Source organism: Amblyomma americanum, chromosome 6 (assembly GCF_052857255.1).
Source record: "Amblyomma americanum isolate KBUSLIRL-KWMA chromosome 6, ASM5285725v1, whole genome shotgun sequence".
In the NCBI taxonomy this organism is placed as follows: Eukaryota; Metazoa; Arthropoda; class Arachnida; order Ixodida; family Ixodidae; genus Amblyomma; species Amblyomma americanum.
The window spans coordinates 54,779,278-54,801,135 of NC_135502.1; the positions used below are offsets into that span (position 1 = coordinate 54,779,278).

At 46.7% G+C, this 21,858-nt stretch overlaps 1 protein-coding gene across 1 annotated transcript in view; it reads right to left on the reverse strand.

Moving 5' to 3' along the window:
- Positions 1 to 3,079: 3,079 nt before the first annotated feature.
- The window catches only part of LOC144095266 (uncharacterized), a 38,115-nt gene continuing 19,336 nt past the window's right edge, over positions 3,080 to 21,858 (reverse strand). Inside the window, exons 7-12 of the mRNA XM_077629044.1 lie at positions 19,651 to 20,114; positions 15,625 to 15,831; positions 10,727 to 10,836; positions 7,764 to 7,887; positions 5,892 to 6,188; positions 3,080 to 4,324 (exon numbers count right to left, since the gene is read on the reverse strand). Of these exons, the coding sequence (XP_077485170.1) occupies positions 4,184 to 4,324; positions 5,892 to 6,188; positions 7,764 to 7,887; positions 10,727 to 10,836; positions 15,625 to 15,831; positions 19,651 to 20,114 (1,343 nt within the window). The 3' untranslated portion in view covers positions 3,080 to 4,183. The remainder of the gene's footprint in view (positions 4,325 to 5,891; positions 6,189 to 7,763; positions 7,888 to 10,726; positions 10,837 to 15,624; positions 15,832 to 19,650; positions 20,115 to 21,858) is intronic.

The following is a 21,858-nucleotide window of genomic DNA, read 5'->3' on the forward strand; positions in this document are numbered from 1 at the left end:
GACAATTCGTCTCATTATTTGGGCTGAAGTTTGGCATGTACGAATGGTGGAGGATATATTGTCTCAGATATTTCGAGTATAAATGAATGCCTAGAAACCGCAAATCAGTGTGCATCAGTGTGCACTGCCTGCGTTTAAATAGTCTGGTAAAATGAAGGTCGTGAGTGTCAATGGGAGCTTGCACTATATATAGTTGTCTTCGGTATCCGCTCTGTGGGGTTTCGTATGTCCTTTCCCTATTGCGTTTATGGCAGCGGATTGGTTTCTGCTGCTCTGGCTGCTGGAATTTATCCCATTCCCACTGAGATGTTTTAGATTATGGGTGATGCCTTTGGAGTTTTGCGGTGTGCTGTATGATACTGTGGTCGCTAAGGATTTAGTCTGAGAGGGCCTGCCTCTCGAACCCCGGGAAACCATGACGTAATGTCTTGGTGTCTGATTTACCGTTTGCAACGATCTCTTGAAAGTGCTCACCAAAATTCATCTGTGTTCGGCTGCAGTCGTGGCAGTGGTTTATTCCGTGGGTACATCTGTAACATGTCAAAGGAGGTCCTGTGTTTGCTGCGTAGCTTCGAGTATTGGTACTCGGTGGCCGAGTTTACAAAGAGAGTAAATTACTGAGTAGAGTGGCGCAGTTTGTACCAGTGATCCTCGTTTTGTATGTTCTTAAATAACCGTGTCCAGAATCAGGTTGCACTTCAGAAAAAAAATAAAACATACCATTTTATTGTTCCTTGTGGTGCCCGTTCTCTTAAACAGACTGCCACTCACTCTCGGTTTTCTAGAATACTTTTATATCATGTAAAAATTCTCAGTATTTGGCTTTCTTTCGCGACTGATTTTCATTCACTGTTTCATTGGACACCTAATCTGCTTATTCACATAAATAGCTTTCAGTTCAGCGCCATGCTGCTGCACCGGAGTTATGTTTTGCCGCTTCAGAAATTTGAAAAGAAATATTGTGCCGCACTTTATGCTGCTTTACATCAATTTTAGGCCTTTATTTAATTGGATTATGGTAAGTGACTGACCTGTAGATTTCTCGGTGAAATGAAACTTTCAATGAAACTTTTCCAAAAAATTATCTTCCACAATTACAGGCAACATCTTGCCATTATGTGAAGAACTTCTCCGGCCCGAACGACTAGCTTGGCAAGACAGCGGCCTACAGAACTTTTGCTTCTTGATACAAGTTATTATTGGAAGAAGGTTCTATACTCTTGGTAGCCTGACGAAGTAATCTTCCCGACCAACTCATTTCATTCACTCGGGCTTTTTTGGGGCGTAGTCATTCCTGCTTCAATAGAAAAAAAAAAATAGCAGACGGTTTAGCATGGCTAAGCGAGGCATATCGTGCAGCAACATTAAGGCCTTTACCATAATGACATTTGGCCTAAAGGTCTATCTAAAGGCCTTTACTCGGAAGGAATTTACCATGAAGGACTTCACCGTAAAGTGCTTTACCCTAAATGTGCTTCAGCTAAACAGAGTTGACCAAAAGGCCTTTACCACGAATACCTTTAACCTAAAGGCCTTTACCCTGAAAGTATTTACCATGAAGGCCTTCACTCAGGTGTACCCTCCATCCAGGTGAAGGCCTGCCAGGCGTACACATCTGACAGGTTGCCCACAACCCGATGAGCAGATGGGCCACCTGCTAAACAGTAAGCTTTAAACACGTACATATGTCAGAAAGCAGAAAATGCGCCTAATAGTGCTACCGCACTAAAAACGAACTGTCCGGCGCTGTTTTCGAAAAGAAAGAAAGCGCACATTATTCTCCTCTTTATGTACAGTGTTATGCGTTTTTATCGTGAACACTTTAAAAAAATTCCCCGCCTCAACCGCTGGCTCATTTGCCGTGAAACTGCACACAGAGCATGCGTATTATGGTAACTTTTGTATCGTAGCAAGTTTCACAACGGCGCTTACTTAGCTGAGCCGTGCATAATGCGAAAACGTAATCGTCTACGTAGAAATCGGCAACCAAAACCCGCAGAAGACGCTTTTTCGCTGAATGGCGGCAGTGGCGCCATCTGTTTTGGGCAGTGGAAACCGTCACGTCAAGGCCGCCGAGGCGAGCATTGCAAACAATGTTCTTTAAAAGGTAAAGCCTCGTTAAATCATTTGTTCTGATATTTTTCCGCTTAATTAGTCGAAAATGTTGTAAGCGCTTCAGTAGAAGCAGACGAAACGACAGGAACGGCATATTCAAACGGCCCGCGCTCCTTGCAACGCTCTCCTCGACGGCCTTGTCCTGACGCTTTGCGCTACCGCAAACAGATGGCGCCACTGCCGCCCTTCAGCGAAAAAGCGTCGTCTGCGGGTTTTGGTTGCCGATCTCTACGTAGACGATTGTTTTCGCATCATGCACGGCTCAACTAAGTACCGTTGTCAAACTTCCTAAGATACAAAAGTTACCGTAATACGCAAGCTCTGTGTGCAGTTTCATCGCAAATGAGCCAGCGGTTGAGGCGGGGAAACTTTTGAAAGTCTTCACGATAAAAACGCACAATACTGTATCTCTGCGTGGGTATGCTTGTATACACGCCGACAGAACCGTGGAATATGCGGTGCTGCACAGTGCCAGTTCTCGGCACGGTTTGAAACCTGACTGGCTGCAAGAGGCAGGGCAATCTAAGTAATTGCGTTCGCTTTTTGTTAAACAATTTGCCCAACTTCTGAATGTGTCGTATGTAAACTTTCTACAGTAGAAAGAAAAGGGGCAGAAGCGATGTTGCGTTGAAGGATTTATTGGGTTAATCACAAGTTTGCTACGTCCAGGAGGGGAACTCAGTTCAGGGCCCACACGACACTTGCTAAACGCAGCTGCTTAGAAACAATAAGATACCCAAAAATCGAATGACGCATGTTTCAGTACCTCTGACATTTCCGTAACTCAAGCACAGGCAGATAATTTTTCTCATACTAGTGCATTTCTCCACAAGGCGCTTAGGTGACGAGCTTTTCTTGATTTGCAACTCTGGGTGACGTGCAGAATGTTTTGGTTCACAGTGTGGCACAACCATCATCATCCAGGGTGATCCTTGCTTTGAAAATTTCCCCCTTTATCAAAAACACTACGTCTTGCACGTCTCGTCTCAGAGCCTGCACGCCCACGTAGGGCGCCTCGAGGCCGCCTCCCCAACACATCGCAGCACTCTATGCTCCGCGCGCTGACCGGCGCCGCCTCGCGGCAGCACATGAAACAAGATCGCACCGTATACGGTCGTACTCGTGGACAGCATGGAGACCACATTATCTTGAATCGTGATACAATTGGGAGATGGAGCAGTGTCTTTTCGGTGGTGCGTTCACAGCGTAATTACGTTCTATCAAAGGCAAATAACCATAACAACCAAGCATGTGTCAAGTACATATGCTAGCGAATACTTTCTTCACTGGTTTGTGCGGTGACGTAGGCTCACAATTAAGCATCTGAAATGTCTGATTTCAAGATGGCCCACACGAAGGTGACACCTTGAACATTTAAAACACCTTGAACCATGAAACCTTGAAGTTTGAAACAGAAGACGACATGTGGAACTTCAGTGAAGGCTGAGAGTTCAGCAGCCTTAAACGTGGCCAGAGCCTGGTACTGCACAATAGCAAAAGGGAAAAGCATAAACTGGATGCCTATTTCGAACAACAAGGGAATTCGACCGGTCGTTTACTGCGTCCAAAGCGGAATAAAAACCCATTACTCCGCTGCAACGCTGCGTAAATATTTCAGCAGTTAGGCTGACGTGAAAGCTCCGAAATAAATATTTTCCCGCAACCTCACCGCCACCTAAGGCGCGGTGGCTTTAAACTTTATAGCGCATGAGACACAGTCTGCGTGGTTTGCAATGATGAAGTCAACACATCTATACGGGCGAATAGGGAGCTTTCACACTTATGGCTGATACGGCTATATAGATATAAAGGAGAGATGGATGACAGACAGACATACACACGCACAGAGAAAGAAAAAACAAAACAAAAAACGCACGCGACCATTTGTGAGAAGACAGAAAACGAAACACAAGAGATGTGACAAGTTGTCCTGCTGCCGCAGCGTTCCCCATTATGCAAAAGAATTCGTCGGAGCATGGCCACTGCTGCCAAGAGACCGCACACAGTTGAAGCTCTTAACCTGGGGTTGACAAAAGTCACCGTCAGCCGAAGGTGAAGCCGTCCAGCGTCAAGGTTCGCGGTTCCTGGCCTTGGTGGAGATTAATTTCAGCAGCTCGAAGCTCTTGCCCTGGTCACAAACTTTGTGCTCGTCCAGCTCGATATTGAACACGGCCCACCCGTCTACGACGTTCGATATGTAGGCTTTCATCTGTGGTAGAAAAGGGAAAAAAAACAGCTGTAGCATTATTATGCGATGACAATGAGTTAGCAACAAGTGGTCTTCTTGCTTTTACTTGTTGTTTCTCTTCTATACTGGATGGTGGCAGCTGGCAGGTGGGCTCTTCCGTGTACTAACCATGGCAGATGGCAAAAAGGGGTATTTATTAATCTATTTATCGTACCCCTCAGGGCCAGATGCATTACAGACGGGGAGTGGCGAGAACACAAGAATGAAATTAGAAAGATACAGCAGAGAGACAAATTTAAATAACACCTGAGTATACAATGCAAGCTATGGCTTCGCGGAACATCTCGTAATTATTAATGTTGGCCATATCTGTGGGAAGGTGATTCCAGTCGCGTGAGGTACGCGGCAAGATGGACCGAGAAAAATATTTGGTGTTACAAGAATCGAAACCAACTTTATGAGGCTGGCCAGTATGATGGTCGCTCTTAGCGCCTGCCAAAGAGCAGGTAGCAAGTCTACATAACGTATGGCAATGGAGGTCAGCCACTTTCTTCACGGTAAGGCTTCTAATGATATCGCATTAAAAAGGAGCGCATATCGAATGTTTACGTCAAAAAGACAACAGCGTAACCCTACCAGCGTGCCTACATCTACATGTTCAGTACGATTCGCGGGATCAAAACCATCATCATCATCTCGAATACGCTGACTGCAATACAAAGACCTTTCCAACATGTCTTTAATTAACCTTGCCCTGTGTCAGCAGAGCCCGCCTGATCCCAGTAAACTTCTTAATCTCATCCGCCCACCTACCTGTCTGCCCCCCCCCCCCCCCCCCCCTGCTACGCTTGCTTTCTGTTAGAATTCAGTCTGTTACCCTTAACGACGATGGCTAATCTAGCCTTCGCATTATGTGCCCCGCCCATGCCCATTTCTCATTCTGGATTTCGGTTAGAACGCATTAAGCGGCGTTTGTCCTCTTACCCACTCTGCTCTCTTCCTGTCATTTAATATTACACCTATCGTTTCCCTTTGCAAAGCTCGTTACGTAATGATTCATGATGATTCCCTCGAAATTTAAGGTATTGGAGTAGGAGAGGGGAGACGGTGAAAAGGCACTGAATCGCGCTACAAAACCCACTGAATTGCAAGCATCTGAAAAAGCCCCCTGTCAGGCGGCGAATTTAACGTTTCCGACGAATGACATTAGCCTTCGTTGACATCCTTACTTGCGTGGTTGTCTCGCGTGTAATGTCATTTGCAAGTGTTTCCAGTTAGGATTCCCCGTTGAGAGGCTCAGCTATAAGCTCAGCGGCGGCGGATCGCTGCGCGCGCAGCCGAAGCCTAAATCCATGTCCGCCTCCGTTAGGCACTGCGCGTTTCGTGTGCGGTCGCCTATGGTTGAAATACCGCAGCAGCTGCGCTCAAAAGCCGCATTACCGAGAAGCGTAACGGTTAGCCAATTATTTTCCCTCACAACTCCGCCATCGCCATCAACGGCGACACCGGGGACGACGCCAGATTTTCTGCACAATGGGAACCTTAACGCGGTCCCGTTAAATGATCGATGCTGCATAAGATTGCCCACCTTGTAGTCCATTGAGTACTGGTCTTCCCAGGATATGTAGTGGTCACGATCGTGCTGTTTCCAGACTGCGTAGCGTCCCCATTCACTCTGTTCCGTTTGAAACGGCAGATGGGAGAGGACAGCCGAGCACATTGTGTCGCGGTAGTTGAGGCCGGAGTGGGCGCAAATCTGGTTATGCTTGTTTAATGGTTCGCTCTTGTTGGCCACATACAGCATGACACCCATGGTCGAGGAGAAAAGTATCTTAAACTTTCTGGAATGACTTTCAAAGGTGCTTGCCGTGTGATTCGCCAGTTTCTGCACGTGCGACACGGGAAAAAATGAATTAGATTTGTTGCAGAGGAGGAAAAGTGGTCCCCCCAGAAAAAGGGTAGCTCGAATAGAAATAGCAGTATGCGAGAACGCCCGCGTGCTATGCCACGTCAGTGCATGTTAAAGGGACACTGAGGAGAAATTGAAGTTAGCTTGTATCGATAGAATAGCAGCTCCTGATCACAAAAACGCCACTCTTACTGAAAACAAAGCTCTTGTAATGTAGAAAATAGCAAGAACCAAAATACAGGTGTCGCCACCACAGGCCAATCTCGCAAGTACAAGCGTGATGACTTCCTAGGACAAGAGGCGCCACCTTGGAGAAAATTTCCTTACTTCCTGGAAGCCACGAATCTCTGGGGCTGGCAAAGGAAGGTTGCGCATCGCACCGCTAGCCGTCAGAAATCACGGAGTCTGCGTTTACGTCACGTATCACGTCACTCCGTTCTGTGACGTCATAAGAGTTCTCCGTGTCGTCATAAGAGTTCTCGAGTTTGAATCAGAGCGGCGGGAAAAACTTTCTCAACTTCGAATCCAAATTTCTTTGAAATAAATGCATCTTTCGCGCCCGGACAAGCGGCAACAAAGCCATGAAATGTCGAAGTATCAGATGTTGCTAACAAAAAAAAATGATAGAGTTCTCCTCAGTGTCCCTTTAAGGAATACGAGGTGCCAGGAATTAATCAGCAGCTGTCCTCAAAAGGCGTGTTTTATAAGCAACTGACACTGAGGCTAAACAGTGTTTCCCTGATGAGGGCTGTTTAGTATAAAGGTGACTGTTATAAGCACTGTACACAGGATTATGGCAAAAGGCGGAACGGTGCGCTAAGCTCTCAGACAAACGAACGACCAGTTGCGCGAAGGCGGGGGTTTTAATTCAGACGGAAGTACTTTGGAATAACTTTTGCCTCTGAAGATATTTGTAATGGGAATTTGCGTGTTATTTAACATTAGTTTTGACCAGTGAGCCACTGCGGCGGGTAGCGAACGAGTGCCTTCCTGTCTATGGTGCCAGGTGCAGCGCTTGCCCTGTGTTAGTCTTTCGTTTGTTGCCTGAATTAGCGCCTTTTTCATCATGAAAATACTTGCGACTGCCTGAGCCCTTAATCCCTCTTAAGTATTCACTTGCAGGTCATCTGTTGGACGTATTGAATAAAACCTCGTTTTCTACTGCACCTATTATGGTGTACACAGCTGCACCTGGCAGCCGCATGTGAATTTGAGAATTTGCGGCACTTTTTATGCTGAGAAGCACGGATTTTTAGGCACCGTTGCGTTGATAATGTGACTACGATGTTTTCGAGTTTCCCATAATCATCGCTTTGACGGGCACATACACTTCAGTGGCCGCAGAGAACGCCGTGTAGAGTTCGTGGTGCATTCATGCGCAATGTGCATGAATGCACCTTACTTATGAGACAAGACGACAAACTTGCAGATTTCAATAGTTGGGAACTCTCTCATCCACTAACATTCTTATTCCTAATAAAGTAATCGTCACGGTGTTGAACGTTGCTTGCATGCACTTGCAATATTAAAAGATCACGTGGTGCAACTCACGAAAGTGGGCACTTCTTTTACACCCAGCCCGTCTTTGTACGAAACCAGGTGGGATGTGCATCTGAGTCCACGAATCCTGATGCCGGGAGTCACATGCGTCTGCAGGATCATGATCTTCAATCCGCTGAAAAGGTATATTTGAAAGCACAGTTGTAAACAGATGTTAGCCGAACTGCCTTCTCTGCCAGCCACCCTGACCACTCTCAGGACAAGAAGTAATGCAAAAACCAGCTCAAAATGGCAGAAGCGAGCCAAGTGGCAGCCATGTTTCCTGGGGAGCTTGGTGTTCCTTTCAATTTCGCAAGTTAGTGAAATAAAAAGCTCGATAGGAACAGTGAGAAACGGTGTTCAGCGTAAAGGAAAGGAGGACCCCAAATGTGCGCTGCGAGATGGTCTCTTGTGACAAGAGAGAAGGACGCATGCCGTGATAACAGGGTGATAACAGAGGAAGACATGTGTCGCGTTGTACGCTGCGCGAGTCTGAGTGCTGCTTAGCAGTGTTTTTGGCGCTGCAACCATTGTTTTATCGAGTAGAAATTGTAATGGCTCCACTACACTCCGCAGAGTCGAATCATGTAGTGCAGTTTAGTGTTAAAATCACATGCTTTGACATTACCTTAGTTTTGCAGTGCTATTAACAGATCGACGAAAAATGTTCTTGAATGCTTTTATTAATACAACAAATTTAGAAGGACGCATATTTCCATTCGTTTTTACCCGTGTCTGCATGCTCGATTTATGCTGCTATTCATGTGATTCCCCGGGCAATCTTTAACTACACAGAACTATTTCAAAGCTGATAGTCCTCAAGAACAACAGGCAAAACGTTGACAGGGTCACTCCAGTGCTAGCAGCCAAACCTACTGCAGGATGCATAAAGGCGTGGTGCACTACCAAGTCCGGCAGGGCTTGAACCGAGTACTGAATGAGATGTGCAATCGAGACCGAAGTCCAAGTATGGCTACGCATCTTCTTTACACTGGTTCCCTCAGCTGTTGGAGGAACTTCGTTTCAGACATGTCGCGCTTCTTTTTCCCGTGTTCCTCCTGTTCCCTTTCGGTTTTTATTTCTTTTTGCTCTGCCCACACTAATATATGTTCTCTTTCGGTAGCCCGTTGTGCCTTAGGCGGCGCGACATGGGCGACAATATTTTTCTTTCTTTTTCTCTGCCCACACTAATATAGGTTCCGTTTCGTGAAATCACGATGGTATGTTCTGTACTCATAGCGTTCTTTGTTACTGCCGTGGTGTGAGGCTCAAAAAGAACAGGTCACCGCGCAGCTCATTAGATGCAGCAAAAAAAAAAACAGAAAAAAAACAATGGGCCTTAACTGCCGCATTTATAACGTGGGCTGAGAACACTTTCGCCAATTTCAAGCATTTAATGAGACCTTTCGGCTAGTGGGCGCTATTTAACACAGCCCGCTTTGTTATAACTAGCTTTACTCTGCGTGAAGGTTTACGAATTTAACACAAATATGCGAGGTAAGAGCCTTAAAAGTCATTCTTCATCAAAAATTGGAGGGGACATTTATGCTGCGCCTTGAGGGTATCACGCGATAAAGTAATGGGTTAATTCTCATATATGCAAAAGGAAAGCTGGCGCCACCATCTATGCGAGTTCTTGAAGGGCATTTCATTCACGGTGGGAATGCCGGGAAGACAGCGGTAACGTACTTGGCTTGGCTAGTGTCTACCCTAAAACATAACTACGACTGTGAAATACAAAATTTCACAAAACATATATTGCAAGGAAGCATTGCTTTACAAGTCCTGTAATAAAGTATGCGTAGTGTACACCGCAGTAAGTGAGCAGAAAAGCAGATACGCGAGAACGAGCACCAAATTTTTGTATGATGAGAGAGGGCTTTCTCTTCGTGACTCCTAATATAGCTGACAGTGAAAAATATTTTTTTTTCCTTTAATGCGCATTTTTAGAGCAAAACATTCCTTGAAAAAATATTTAACGCTTAAAATAGTACTTTATAGAAGCTTGATTGGTGTCGTCTGTTATTGTGGGTTCGCGCCCCATGTACGTGTACAGGCTATTATGGTTCGTGCCATAAGAAACTTCCCCGAACCCTCGCTTTTCTGAGAGAAACTAGTTTGCATGTGCTAAGCGCCGGCTCTCACTGTGCCCTTGCGCATAGATTTTGCCAAGAAAACCCTGAATCAGGAAGCGCAAACCTATTCTACCGCAAGTAAATGACGGCCGTGTTCATGCTGACGAGTGCAACATGCGGGTATTTGCGTCAATTAATTCATGAAGTGGAAGTCGCTCCTGCATGCAATGCGCGGCAAGAGCCAGTCTTTGATATGAAGCGAACGCAATGCTCGGTGAGTATGGTTAACATATAGCTGCACTTGCAGAAGTACTTTGCGCTTTTAAAAGATGTCTACAAAACTCCTAAGAGAAATGTACAGAGTGATGACAGCAGACGGTTGAGTTTTAAGTTCACAAAAACTTCGCACCTTCTTTCACCCCTCAATGCACAGGTAGCACAAGATTCTGCTGCACAAAGCCAGCTTGCTGCGCAAATGGCTCCAAGCGATGTGGCAAATGGACTTCAGGCCTAGCAGGCACCAGACGTTGGGCTCAGCTCACTTCGAGAGCCTTCGGATGCTTCGGATCTTAAATAACTGCGTGCGTCGTTGAATAACTACGCCACGACAAAGCGCACGAATCATCAGTGAAAACGAAACCGAGCGACAAAAAAATCAATCCGTAGCATGGTCAACAAGCCACCAGATGTCAATCCAAAGGCGCTATCGTCCCGACATGCCTCGCATGTCCACGTTGGATAAAGCGCAAGGCAGCTGCAGCTTTCCCTCTAGTTTACAGTGAGAAACTACGTCGGGGGGAGTTTCTCCAGGTGGCGAGGTCATCTCCCGCACCCCCCCCCCCCCCCCCCCCCCCCCCCCCCCCGCGTGAATACCCCTTAAGCCTTCCCCTGAAAACTTACGTTATGTTTTGCACTTGCGAGGCGATCCTGCCGGCTGTGCGTGAGCTGGTGATGTACCCACCGAGGAAGAGTGCGGCTTCAGGTTTGCCTCGGAGGACGTTGTTCAAAGTCTGCGAGATGAAATCAGATAAAATCAGTTCCCAATAAAAATCAGTTGGAAGTGCAGCATTCGCCCTGTCGTATGTGTGTCTCTTTCGTCGCCGTTTTTTCGTGGTGCTGCGTTTTTTCAAGATGAAAGTACGAGCCAAGACCGCTGCGAATGCTTTCCTTGTTTATTCTTGAGAAAAGTTGTTACGGGTCACCCGCGGAAGGGGCGTGGTGGCTGCTTGGCAAAAACTATCCCGGCCGTGTAGGTCACACTTCGAAGCGAAATGCAAGAACACCGGTGTGCTCAGTTTTGATGCGCGTTGTAAGGCCCCTGGAGGTCAAGTTCTTCTCCATATATCCAATATACTTCACAGTGCGATCGTGCTCCACAAACACGCATCTTATAGTTTGTTCTCTCCTGCACTAGCCCAAAAAGGGAGCATCGCAGGAGGCATTGGAAAGCAGCCGCGTTAACATTATACCTTGAAATTCCCAGTTGTAACAGAAGCGTACGAGTACACGAGCACCAGCTACTGAGGCGTGACCTGCTCAGAAATGAGGCTTCTACTGTACAGTGCATGTTCCGCTATATTTAGACACACGCGGGCCACTGTGAATGTCCTGAGAGGCTCTTTTCGACGCAAACCACCTGTGCTAGAACTCCACCCCTGCAGTCTCCGCGCTGCCAGCGTACGACGCCTGTAGGACGTTTGACAAACATTCGTTCTTTTTTCACTGCGGTGAAGCCGGTCACATTCTTCGGCACCACCAACGACTAGGCCTCCGAGGCTTCTGATACGACACGCCACGACCACAACCCAACCATCGAACGCGCGAAGTGGAAGAGTGGAAGAGTACCAGTGTGACGCCTAATACACGCCGAACCACCATATGTGCGTGTTCTTTTTTATATCGGACGACCCTGTACATTGAGGGCACGTGTTCTCTCAACAAGCAGTTCCCTTTGAAAGCTCTAGGCTGTCTTCTTACCATCCCGACTGGCGTCACCACGGTATCACGGGCTGGATATTTATTACTGCACATCAATAAGCGCAGTCTACGTTGAATTAACGCTCCAAGATCGAAGTGAAAAGGCTGTGCGCCTCACAAATACTTTCAAGTTATATTAGTTATTTATTTGATACCTGCATCGCCAACATACGCTATGCAGCAGGAGGAGTTTCTTGAGCATAAAACAAGAAAACATTCCCTTGACGCGTACAGGGTTAACAGTGTGTGTCAGCAACTTTTAAAAGAAGGCGTGTAATGTTTTAAAACCCTTCACTTCGATCTAAGATGGTAGCTTTATTCTCTACCCTACTGAAAAATTCCACATGGCGAGTTCCATAACTTCATACGTTTTCATAAGAAATTTTATCGAGTCAGTATTGAGCATATGGAGTCGTTATGGACTATAAGAAAGTACATAGGGAAAACTTATGGACCCCATATGATGTTATGTACAGTTTGTGGAAGTCGTATGGAAGTTATGTGGAATGCTTATGGACTTCGTGCAGACAAGATATGTACTAGCATATATTTCTCTATATCTTATGGACTCTATATTCCCATAATTCTATACGAGCGGATCATGTGGAACGTTTCAGTAGGGTGTGCCAGTTTTTAGAGTGATACTGTGGAAAAATTTCAATCTCACATTTATTATTCTATTTTAAACGTCTACCTACTGAAATCTCCTTTTGCTAAAGGTCTTGTCATAATTTCCCAGAACAAAACGGATGGCCCTATTCCGTGTATTTTACAGTTTTAACGCATGTTCTTTCGTATGTGGGTGACTATAGCCGGATGCATACTCAAGTATCTTGCGGGCATGAGTAAAATAAAAGTTTTTTGAGTTCTACTTACGAATCCCAACACACGAGCTTCCTTTTTCACAATGTGTTGAAGTGCTTTGGCCACCTCGGGTCAGCCGCAAAGTAAACGCCTAAGTACTTAAAATTTTACCCTGCATTTAAGGCTACGTGGTTGATACTACCCGTATAAATTTAAGAAGGGAAAGAGCACTTCATTGAAAATGTCCTGTTCCGCACATGTTTAGTATTTCAAGGAGTGTTCCAATTAGCACACCAGGTTCCTAGCTCATCTATATCAATTTACAGGCTTTGGATGTTATCTGGACTGACTAAAACTCAATTACGCAGTTGCCTTCCAACATTCTTAAAGAAGAAGTAACACCAGCATTGTTCTCATATATGTACAAGAGGAAGACAAATTACCCCAGGAATTGAAGCGTTCGTACATGCATCACAGAACACTGCCGAACGCCAGAAGTGAAAAAAGCATGCTGCGAGCAACGGCCACCAACAACTATACACGGCAGTCGTTGTGACAGATACTCGGAAATTAAGTCGTATGACATTTTTATTCAAATTGTACGCACAAGATAATGAGCAACAACAACAAATGCTTTTTGGACGTCTAGAAAAATACAGTGGATAAGTTTTGTGCCGATTGAAGCTGCATGGCCGTGCGTAAATGCAACCGACCGCATAGAGTAGGACACACCTTGACGAAATACCTGTTGTGAAAGCTTATATAGGTAAATTACATATAATTATAGATGTGATATGATGCAACTATAACTTAAGTGCACCATTGTTCTGCAGGTATACTTGTCAAGAACACAGGTCTATAATTTTCCAACATATTTTTCTCGGGCAATTTTTAGAGATGGGCATGACGAGAGCTAATTTCCAGTCTGCTGGCAGGATACCGTCACGAAAATTAGTTTCAAATAATTTGTAAATGGAATTTACGAGGATAAACCTTCTAAAGCGACACGTGTGGTATGAGGCATGCCGGACTGAAGGGTTCCAGATTAACTTAGACCACCTAAGATTATCTCAATCTCATGACTTTGGGATTACCAGCCGAAATCCAACGCCACTGAACCACCATGGCGTGTTTTGAAACAAAAGCGTGCAGTACAGCGACCGCGTATGGAAACATGTTTTAATAACCGCTGCAGGTAGGTCATCTGGAGCGCTTGTAAAATGACTGCTTCATATTTTTTAGCATCAAGTTACGGATACCTGTTGTACTAAAAATCATCGAGCATCGGATCATCATCATCATCATCATTATCATCATCACCATCATCATCATCATCATCAGGTCGACTACATCCACTGCAGGGCAAAGGGCTCTCCTATGTCTCTCCAACTAACCTTGTCCTGCAGCATCAACTAAAGGATTATGAATAACTCGCGTGCGCAATACAGGAATTAAAGACAAGAAACATCTACCAGAAGCGTGAGCCTTGAATGCGTCATCATAAACATAGCTATTGCTACTTTTTACTCTCGGTATTGAACTAGATCCGTAACACGACGGCGGACATGTTTCCAGGAGTGTTTTTCATCCTTGACCAACCTGCTTTCAAGTGTAAAATTGAAATTTCGGGCGGTTACTCTTAAATCAAGCTTCTGCATTCCTGACTCCGCTAGATTTTAAGGGGAATAGTTTTTCTAAGCTTTAGATAGATTGGCTTTATTTACTTTATTTACTAAAAGGTAATCGTCGCACTAGTATAAACCTGTCTTCAAGCTCTAGAATTTTTTTCTATGACCACGGTTCCATAACGAAGTTCATCTGGAATATCGAAAAGAGGAAAATATGGTTTCGATGCCCGTGTTGATGGCGCCATAATTGCCTTTGCTATACGTGTGTATATTGACTCTTCTCACAGATTTTTTTCCTGATAGGTACGTTTCTCTTCATGGTCATCACCTATTCTCGGCTGAAGCTGAACATTTGATAAAACATTTGGAATATTACACAGCTCTAAATGCAGAATATTCCCAGACCCGCCACTGCGTGAAGCGTCATGAAGTTGTACTGGTTCAGCATGAAGGAAGCAAGTAAAAAAAACATTGAGTATAAGGACCCTCGAACATCGTGTCTCGAAAACTTCAACGACCACTTTGCCTATAGACATTTAGATATAGACCTACCTATAGACGGCTTTTTTTGAATCTGGGGAGAGCGGGATCAGGGCAGCTCTTTCCTTTTCAACGCGTAACTGTTCTGTGCTTCATAAATGGAATGAACGACGGCTTCACTGCCAATTTAATGGTCTCTTCTGACTTTTTTTTTCCTTTTGACAATCATAAATGTTATCGCTTGCATTGGGTAGCTCCCGATCTTCCTGTCGTCACAGGGCTTAATTCGTTCACGGCTTTGGCGACAGCTGACTTCAACTGATTGAATCGAAATTGTTCGACTGCCTACAGATGCACATGTTCAGGCCATTGAATAAGCGTGGAATGCTACCAGCTAGAAAGAATCCGTAGTTATGCTGGAACGGTTTTACGTAATGCTTCATTTTGTTTTAATTTCATTTCACGTTGATGTCAGTCGTGACGAAACAGGGGGCGGGGAAGCAAACGACCGACAACATGCAGGAACAGCCACTAACCCCTTCCTGCAACCACCACAGTCTATTCACAGCCACGACCATGATACGCAAGTTATTCAAGAGCCATCGTTAAGTTTCTCTAGCGAGACGAGCGCCGACAAAGTTCGTTGGGCGTGTCGAACGAGTCTTCGTGCTCCGTATTCGACGGCATAGGCGACACGGTCTACTAGTGAGGCACGGGCGTGGGGCACGTTTCGCAAGTCGCATAATAGGCATGTTTTTTAGCACGACCAGCGTCACGGCCCCCGCAGCCTATATTAGCGGAATTAGTGAACAATGGATAGAAGGCAATGAAATGAAAACAAAATGGATTGATTCAAAATGCGCAGCATTTCCATTTCTTCAAAGAAGAGGGTACAAAATCAAAACTTACCTTCATCGGTGGGTAGTACGTGCTCATGCTAGCTGTGGCGAAGAATATGTCGAGAAATCCCATAGCAACAATGTACGGCTTTTCGGTGACAAGTAATTTAATGAAATCCTCTTCCTTCGGAATCTCCTTAACGGTGCTTCCTTCCCTCGTTGCTTGATCTATTGCAAAGCTCACACCAGGTCGGGTTCGCCCCTTCTTCTGAAATGCCTGCAAATCGAGGGCGAACGCGCGGGGATGGCACAGTCGCCGAGACACCTCGCTGGCGCTGACATCAAAGTTTCGAGCTCGATACGTTCAAGCCTGGCGATGTGATGATCAGGCTGCATGACGCTATGTATACGAACGAATACTAGTTCATACAAAACTCTCTTTCGGCTTCCAACCCTTTAGAACTAGCCACCACCGAACTGCGAAAATTGGCAAGCCTCAGAACTGCCCGCCAGTGATCGTTCCATGCTAAAACAGAGGCCACAGTGTTCCCTCAGCCACGCAAATGTTTCCGCTGAATTTAGTGCTGATGGAACTCCTTCTGGACTTCAGCCGATTCATGAATCCCTGTTGTCTTTCAGCCAATGTTTAAGGCGCGTAGTACGAGATCCATATTAGCATCCAGAATAAAGTCGCTCCAACAATAACCGAGGGGTGAGTGGAAGGATTCCAACAGCCTGACTGAGTAAGTGGCACGCGTTAAACACGAAACCCTTTAAGCTCCCGTTCTCGGTAAAGTCGTGTGAACATCACCCAGGAACCGGAGGGAAAACATGATGAAGCGAACTTTCCGTCCGAACTGTTGTCAGCTTGGCGGACGCAAACAGACGGACCGGGAAAGAAAAGGTGCGGTGTGAGTTTTCAAAGACTTTAATAACGTGGCGTAGATTAGGCTGTCTGCTGTGTAGCTGCTACACTGCGTTTGCTAGGATGATTTTATCTCCGTTGTCGCAGCTTGATTCATCGCAGCCTAGCGATAAGACGCTTGTCGTCCTTTAAAAACTGGTGGACACTTAAGCTCCGCCTCTAAGGCTAGATGCGACAGAAGTTCCTTTTGCCACCTGGACACAGAGACATGTTTCCTCTTTCCCGGATTTTCTGCGACACGGGGCCTTTACGCTTTCGCGCAAAACTCATTAGACAACTTTAGCATACCGTGCACCATGTTATTAGAGAGTTATAGCACAGCGTGATACACGATAGGCTACCGTGATCCGCTTCCGCGGGGCACCATTGCGTACACGCTGATTGGTCCCGACGCAGAAGGCGCGCACGCAGTTGACGGGAACGTAGCGCCATCTGGCGCCCTCATGGCGCGTTCTGCACACGCGCAGTGTCGCCTCGCGGAAGCGGATCACGGCAGCGGAGCCCGCCCACAGCCGCTGAGCGCGTGCTGATTGGTCCCGACGCTGCAGGCGCGCGCGCAGCTACCGGGTACCTGGCGCCATCTGGCGCTGTCAAGGCGATTTGCGCATGCGCATTGGCAGTGCGCAGGCTCCCGATACTTCGGTACCGGTAACACGGTACACGGTATGCTAAAGGTGTCTAGTGAAGGCGGCGGCAGAGGATGGACCGGGGCGCGCGCTCTCGAACCTCTGCGGCGGCGCGAATGTGATGGTTGTATTTCTCCACAGCCCTGGGACTTTGACTCGTGGAGGCCTGAACGCTTGCGTCTCTGTCTTGTTCTGCGCTTCTATGGCGTGTTGTGAAGGGGCATTAGTTGGACGAGGCCCATTTTGAGAATGCGATTAGCTTCACCTATAAACCATCTTAGTGCCACGCCGGTAATGCAAAGCATTTCATGCAATTTCCACGCCTTACCACGAGAAATATTGCAATACTTTATCCACTGCGTTCTTCTCCCAAGACAGTATAAGAACTACTGATTGCTTTTCTCGAACGATGCTAGGCAATCGAATCGATTTGCAGCAGCGCGACAGTATTATTAGAGCTCTGGCACAAAGGAGACTTACTAACGTAGACAAATACCGGATTAAAGCATGCCTGCCGAGCACGCGCATTGGGAGTATGCGAGAGCACGTGATGCGCAAACCCGCCAGCCGGAAACGTGGCCCTATGGCCAATCTAATCTATTTTTCATGGTGCTAAAGGATGAAGAAAAAGAAAGAATATATTAGGTGCAAAAATGACATTTTTTTTTTCGGAATATGGTATTCCAGTTTGATTTAACGTCGTCGCTTCGCGCCTGCCTCTGCGGTCTGTCGGATGTGTCGGGTTCGGAGTCGGAGCTGGTTGCCTGCAGTCCCTCCTCCAAAGATGAGCTTTCGTTCTATGAATCGGACTCGGCGCGTTGTAGGTGCATCGAGCAAATAAAAACCAAGCAAAGCGCCAATAAAAATAAAAATCAGCTCTTGGGCGCAACTACGGGAGCAGACAACGAGCGCGGTGGAACCAAAGCTAGGCAAGCGCGGGTCGTAAATGATGAGGCCTGCGCAAAACAAAATTGGTACTCTTTTATTTAAGAACACGGTTTCTTTTTAAGCATCAGGAGATGGGCCTGTAAGCGCCTCCTGTCAATATGGAGTTATCGGCGAAGACCTGATAAGAGCCGAAATTATCGGTGAAGAGCTGATAATGCGTCAACATTTTGAAATAAAAATTAGCGTAGCTTCACTGACAGCGTCACGACCGCTGACTTTAACAGCGAAGCTGCCTGGCGTTTCCTAATCGCAAGGCTATAAGCTTCATAGAAGAGAAAGGTCGTACATGTGATTCCGCTCGAGAGGAGCCTAAAATTTAGCCATGGTGAGTGCCCATCCACCAATTATCGCGTGCTTACATCCACTCTGCCATGAACCATCCACCATCTGCAGTACCCTTTCATAGAGAATGCGCGACAAGCGATAACCATGAGAGATAAATTTAGCAAAGTTCGAATCGTGGGTTTAGCCAATTCACCCCTGCAATATCTACACTGTGCAAGTTTTCTTTTCTGAAACTTGAATGTGACATCACTGGCTTGACATTATCAGCCTATGGAACTCACCCGCTTTAAGAAATTATTTACGGGCCGATGTGCTGCACGAAATACGTTATGTAACGAAATTAGTGCTTTGTTTAGGCATCTGTCGGTAATATTTGAGGGTATCGATGCTACATACTGTTTTGGAAAAGTGATATACGTATATGATTCACTAAGAGCCCAACATTTCTACCGATTTGAGCAAACAACCACCTATATTCTTGCGTGCGTACTTCCAGAGCTTGCTTACTTTGGCTGGAACAATATAAATCGTGCATTGATCTCCGCAATAACTGCCCTATATTCCTGTTTATATTCCGGAAATGGGAGGGTGACTTGTATTTTTGAACAGCCTTTGCTATTTGAAAAATTATCCTCTGTAGTTCTATCTCCATAACGTACATGCCCGTGTTGTTCCTCTGATTGGTTTTTTTTTTTTCCGAGGCACCGATTTTGGTTAATCAGCGCTCGGAAGCGCGAAGCCAGGCGCGCACCACCAGCTGCCTCAGATGCGAGCGGCCCGCGAACGGTAGGGTCACCGCGCCCCTAGCGGCTCCTCTTCTTCTTGTGGCTACGTGGGGGGAATGTGCTCGATTTCTGCCACCCATGTCGCGGGGGCACAGCTTGGAGCGGGGATGGGGAAAGGGGATGTGGGGAGGGGGGATGTCCGCTTGCATCGCGCGGAGAGCGGGACTCGCATTGAAGAGCCCCCATTGTCTGCGCGCTCAGTGCGGAGGCCGTACGAAAGGGCGCGCGATCTCCTCGAGACCGGCCGTGGCTGCACTAGTGGTTGGCGCTTGCTCTCCCTCTCGCTAGACTATGCCCTTTCCACATCGCTGCGCCTCAGGTTCAGCAGACAATTACTGCACTTGATGAGAAGTACGAAGTGCGCGATACATTTCCCCAAGTTTTGAGTATTCTGAGAGCACGTTTCTAATGTCCCCCGGAGATCGCTACAGCGGAGTATCACAGTGCATGTGTCGCCTGCAGACATGCTTCAAACGTGCAGTGCCGTTTTAAAGGAAAAGCGGGTGATTGCAAAAGTAGAAACTCACTTGAACGAAAACTGTCCACTGGGTGTCGCCGTACAAGCTGTACATTTCCACCTTGAGAACAATGTCGCGGAATACGGCGTAGTCGCAGAAACCGGTCTCAATGGCCGCCGTGCTGGAAAATCTCATGCCGACCGCGCAGAACAATATGCCGCTTTTCTTCGGCGTGGTCGTCGTCTTCTTCGTAGTCGTGGTCTTCTTCGTCGTAGTGGTCTTCTTCGTCGTAGTGGTCTTCTTCGTCGTAGTGGTCTTCTTCGTCGTAGTGGTCTTCTTCGTCGTAGTCGTCGTAGTGGTTTTTTTCGTCGTAGTAGTCGTTTTCGTTGTGGTAGTCGTTCTTGTAGTAGTCATTGCTGTGGTAGCCATCGTAGTAGTAGCGTCCGTCGGCTTGGATGCCGCCGTAACAGCTTCCGTCGTCGTGGCAGATGCTGCTGTTGTCGCCTCTGTTGTCTTCGGCGTAGCAGGTGGTGCTAAAAGAAAGATGTTCACATTTTTGTGGGGCAGACGTAACTTTATTACAAGCATGCAAATTCACGCTATGTGGATTATAAGCTTTCATGCTTTGGCGTTTATCAAGTCTTTCGTCTTCTGCGAGAGCTCGCGCGTATATCTTGTCTAGCTAATATATGCCCTACTTTTATTGAGCACTCCGTGAAGTTATTTGTCAGATTATCATTCATGCTTCTCGCCTATACTTCGGCATTGAAATCGCCCGTCAGTGCAATATACTGCGTTTTCACTTTATTGCCAATTCTATGTCTTCGCCAAACTTTTCGCCCGTTATAATGACTGGATGTTGGTGCATGGGCCTGTACAACCTTCGAATTTTGCCTCTTATTGAGCTTAATTACGATAAATGCCGCCATCTTGTTAATCCTCTAGAATTCCTCTACGTTGCCAGCTGTATCATTATTCATCCAACAGCTAGCTCTCGCTGGCCGGCTAAACCGCAATAGCATAGCATGTGCCCGCCCCAAGCACAGTATATTACCACGTAACAATTGGCGTTGTACAGACCAACAGCGATCTGTGACGTAAGCAAGATGAGGTGGCGCTGCTGTCGCCGGCTTGGACGACTGGGGTAAAACTTGGGGGGGGGGGGGGGGGGGTGCAAAATAAGCTTAGCGCCCATAGGAAAACATGGAGGCGAATGTTGCTCTGAAGGTGTAAAGCGTAATTTCGGAGGAGATGCATTTTTATAACACATACGCTTGGGAGTGACTCCCGGCTGGGAGTTTGAAACAGGGGTGCGGCCCTTAGAAACACATGTAAGCAAAACTTGCCAGACTACATTTCTCATTTGACAGAGCACGCAAGAAGGCGGCCGTTCGTTAGAAGTTGGTTCGAGTGCTTTGAAGAAGTGTATGACAAAGCGTGACTCGTCATTTCGAAGCTACCTTTTAAAAAAGCCACGATAAATGTATGTTGTGAAAACGGATGTACACCCAAATGGCGCTCTATCCGCTGGATGTTTCTCTGAATGCGGCAGTAAATAAAGATGTTTTATATCAATCCGAATGCGGCGCGGATATCTCTCGGCCGGGCAGAAAGCAAAAGTTGTTTATGAGCACATCGAATACGCGTTCTTAAGAAAAAGTAGCCAACCACGCTACATTGCTCCCAGCCTCAGGGGTGCGCTACACGTGCTGCAGAGGTGTGAATGCCCCGGTCGCTTCTTGCAGCTCACTGCCGATGCTCGCAGAAAGGGGGGGGGGGTGCGTTAGAAAAAATAAATAAAAGCGCAAGGTAAGGCCTTCGTGTATTCTCGCTCTTCCTTTGCTCCGGTTGCGGTTTGCCGACGTCCGCATTGTCATTTCCAGGCTCGATCCCAACATCGCCACCTTCTATGATAGCAAAAATTGCCATTCATCAAAAAGCTCAACTCCGACCGCTGCGGCCACGTTTCGATGGAGGCGAAACGCAAAGGCGCCCGTGTGCTGTGCGATGTCAGTTCACGAAGATCCCCAGGTGGTTAAAATTATCCGGAGCCTTCCACTACGGCACCTCTTTCTTCCTTTCTTCTTTCACTCCCTCTTTCTTCCTTTCTTTTACTCCCTCATCCGCCGCGGTGGCTCAGTGGTTAGGGCGCTCAACTACTGATCCGGAGTTCCCGGGTTCGAACCCGACCGCGACGGCTGCGTTTTTATGGAGGAAAAACGCTAAGGCGCCCGTGTGCTGTGCGATGTCAGTGCACGTTAAAAATCCCCAGGTGGT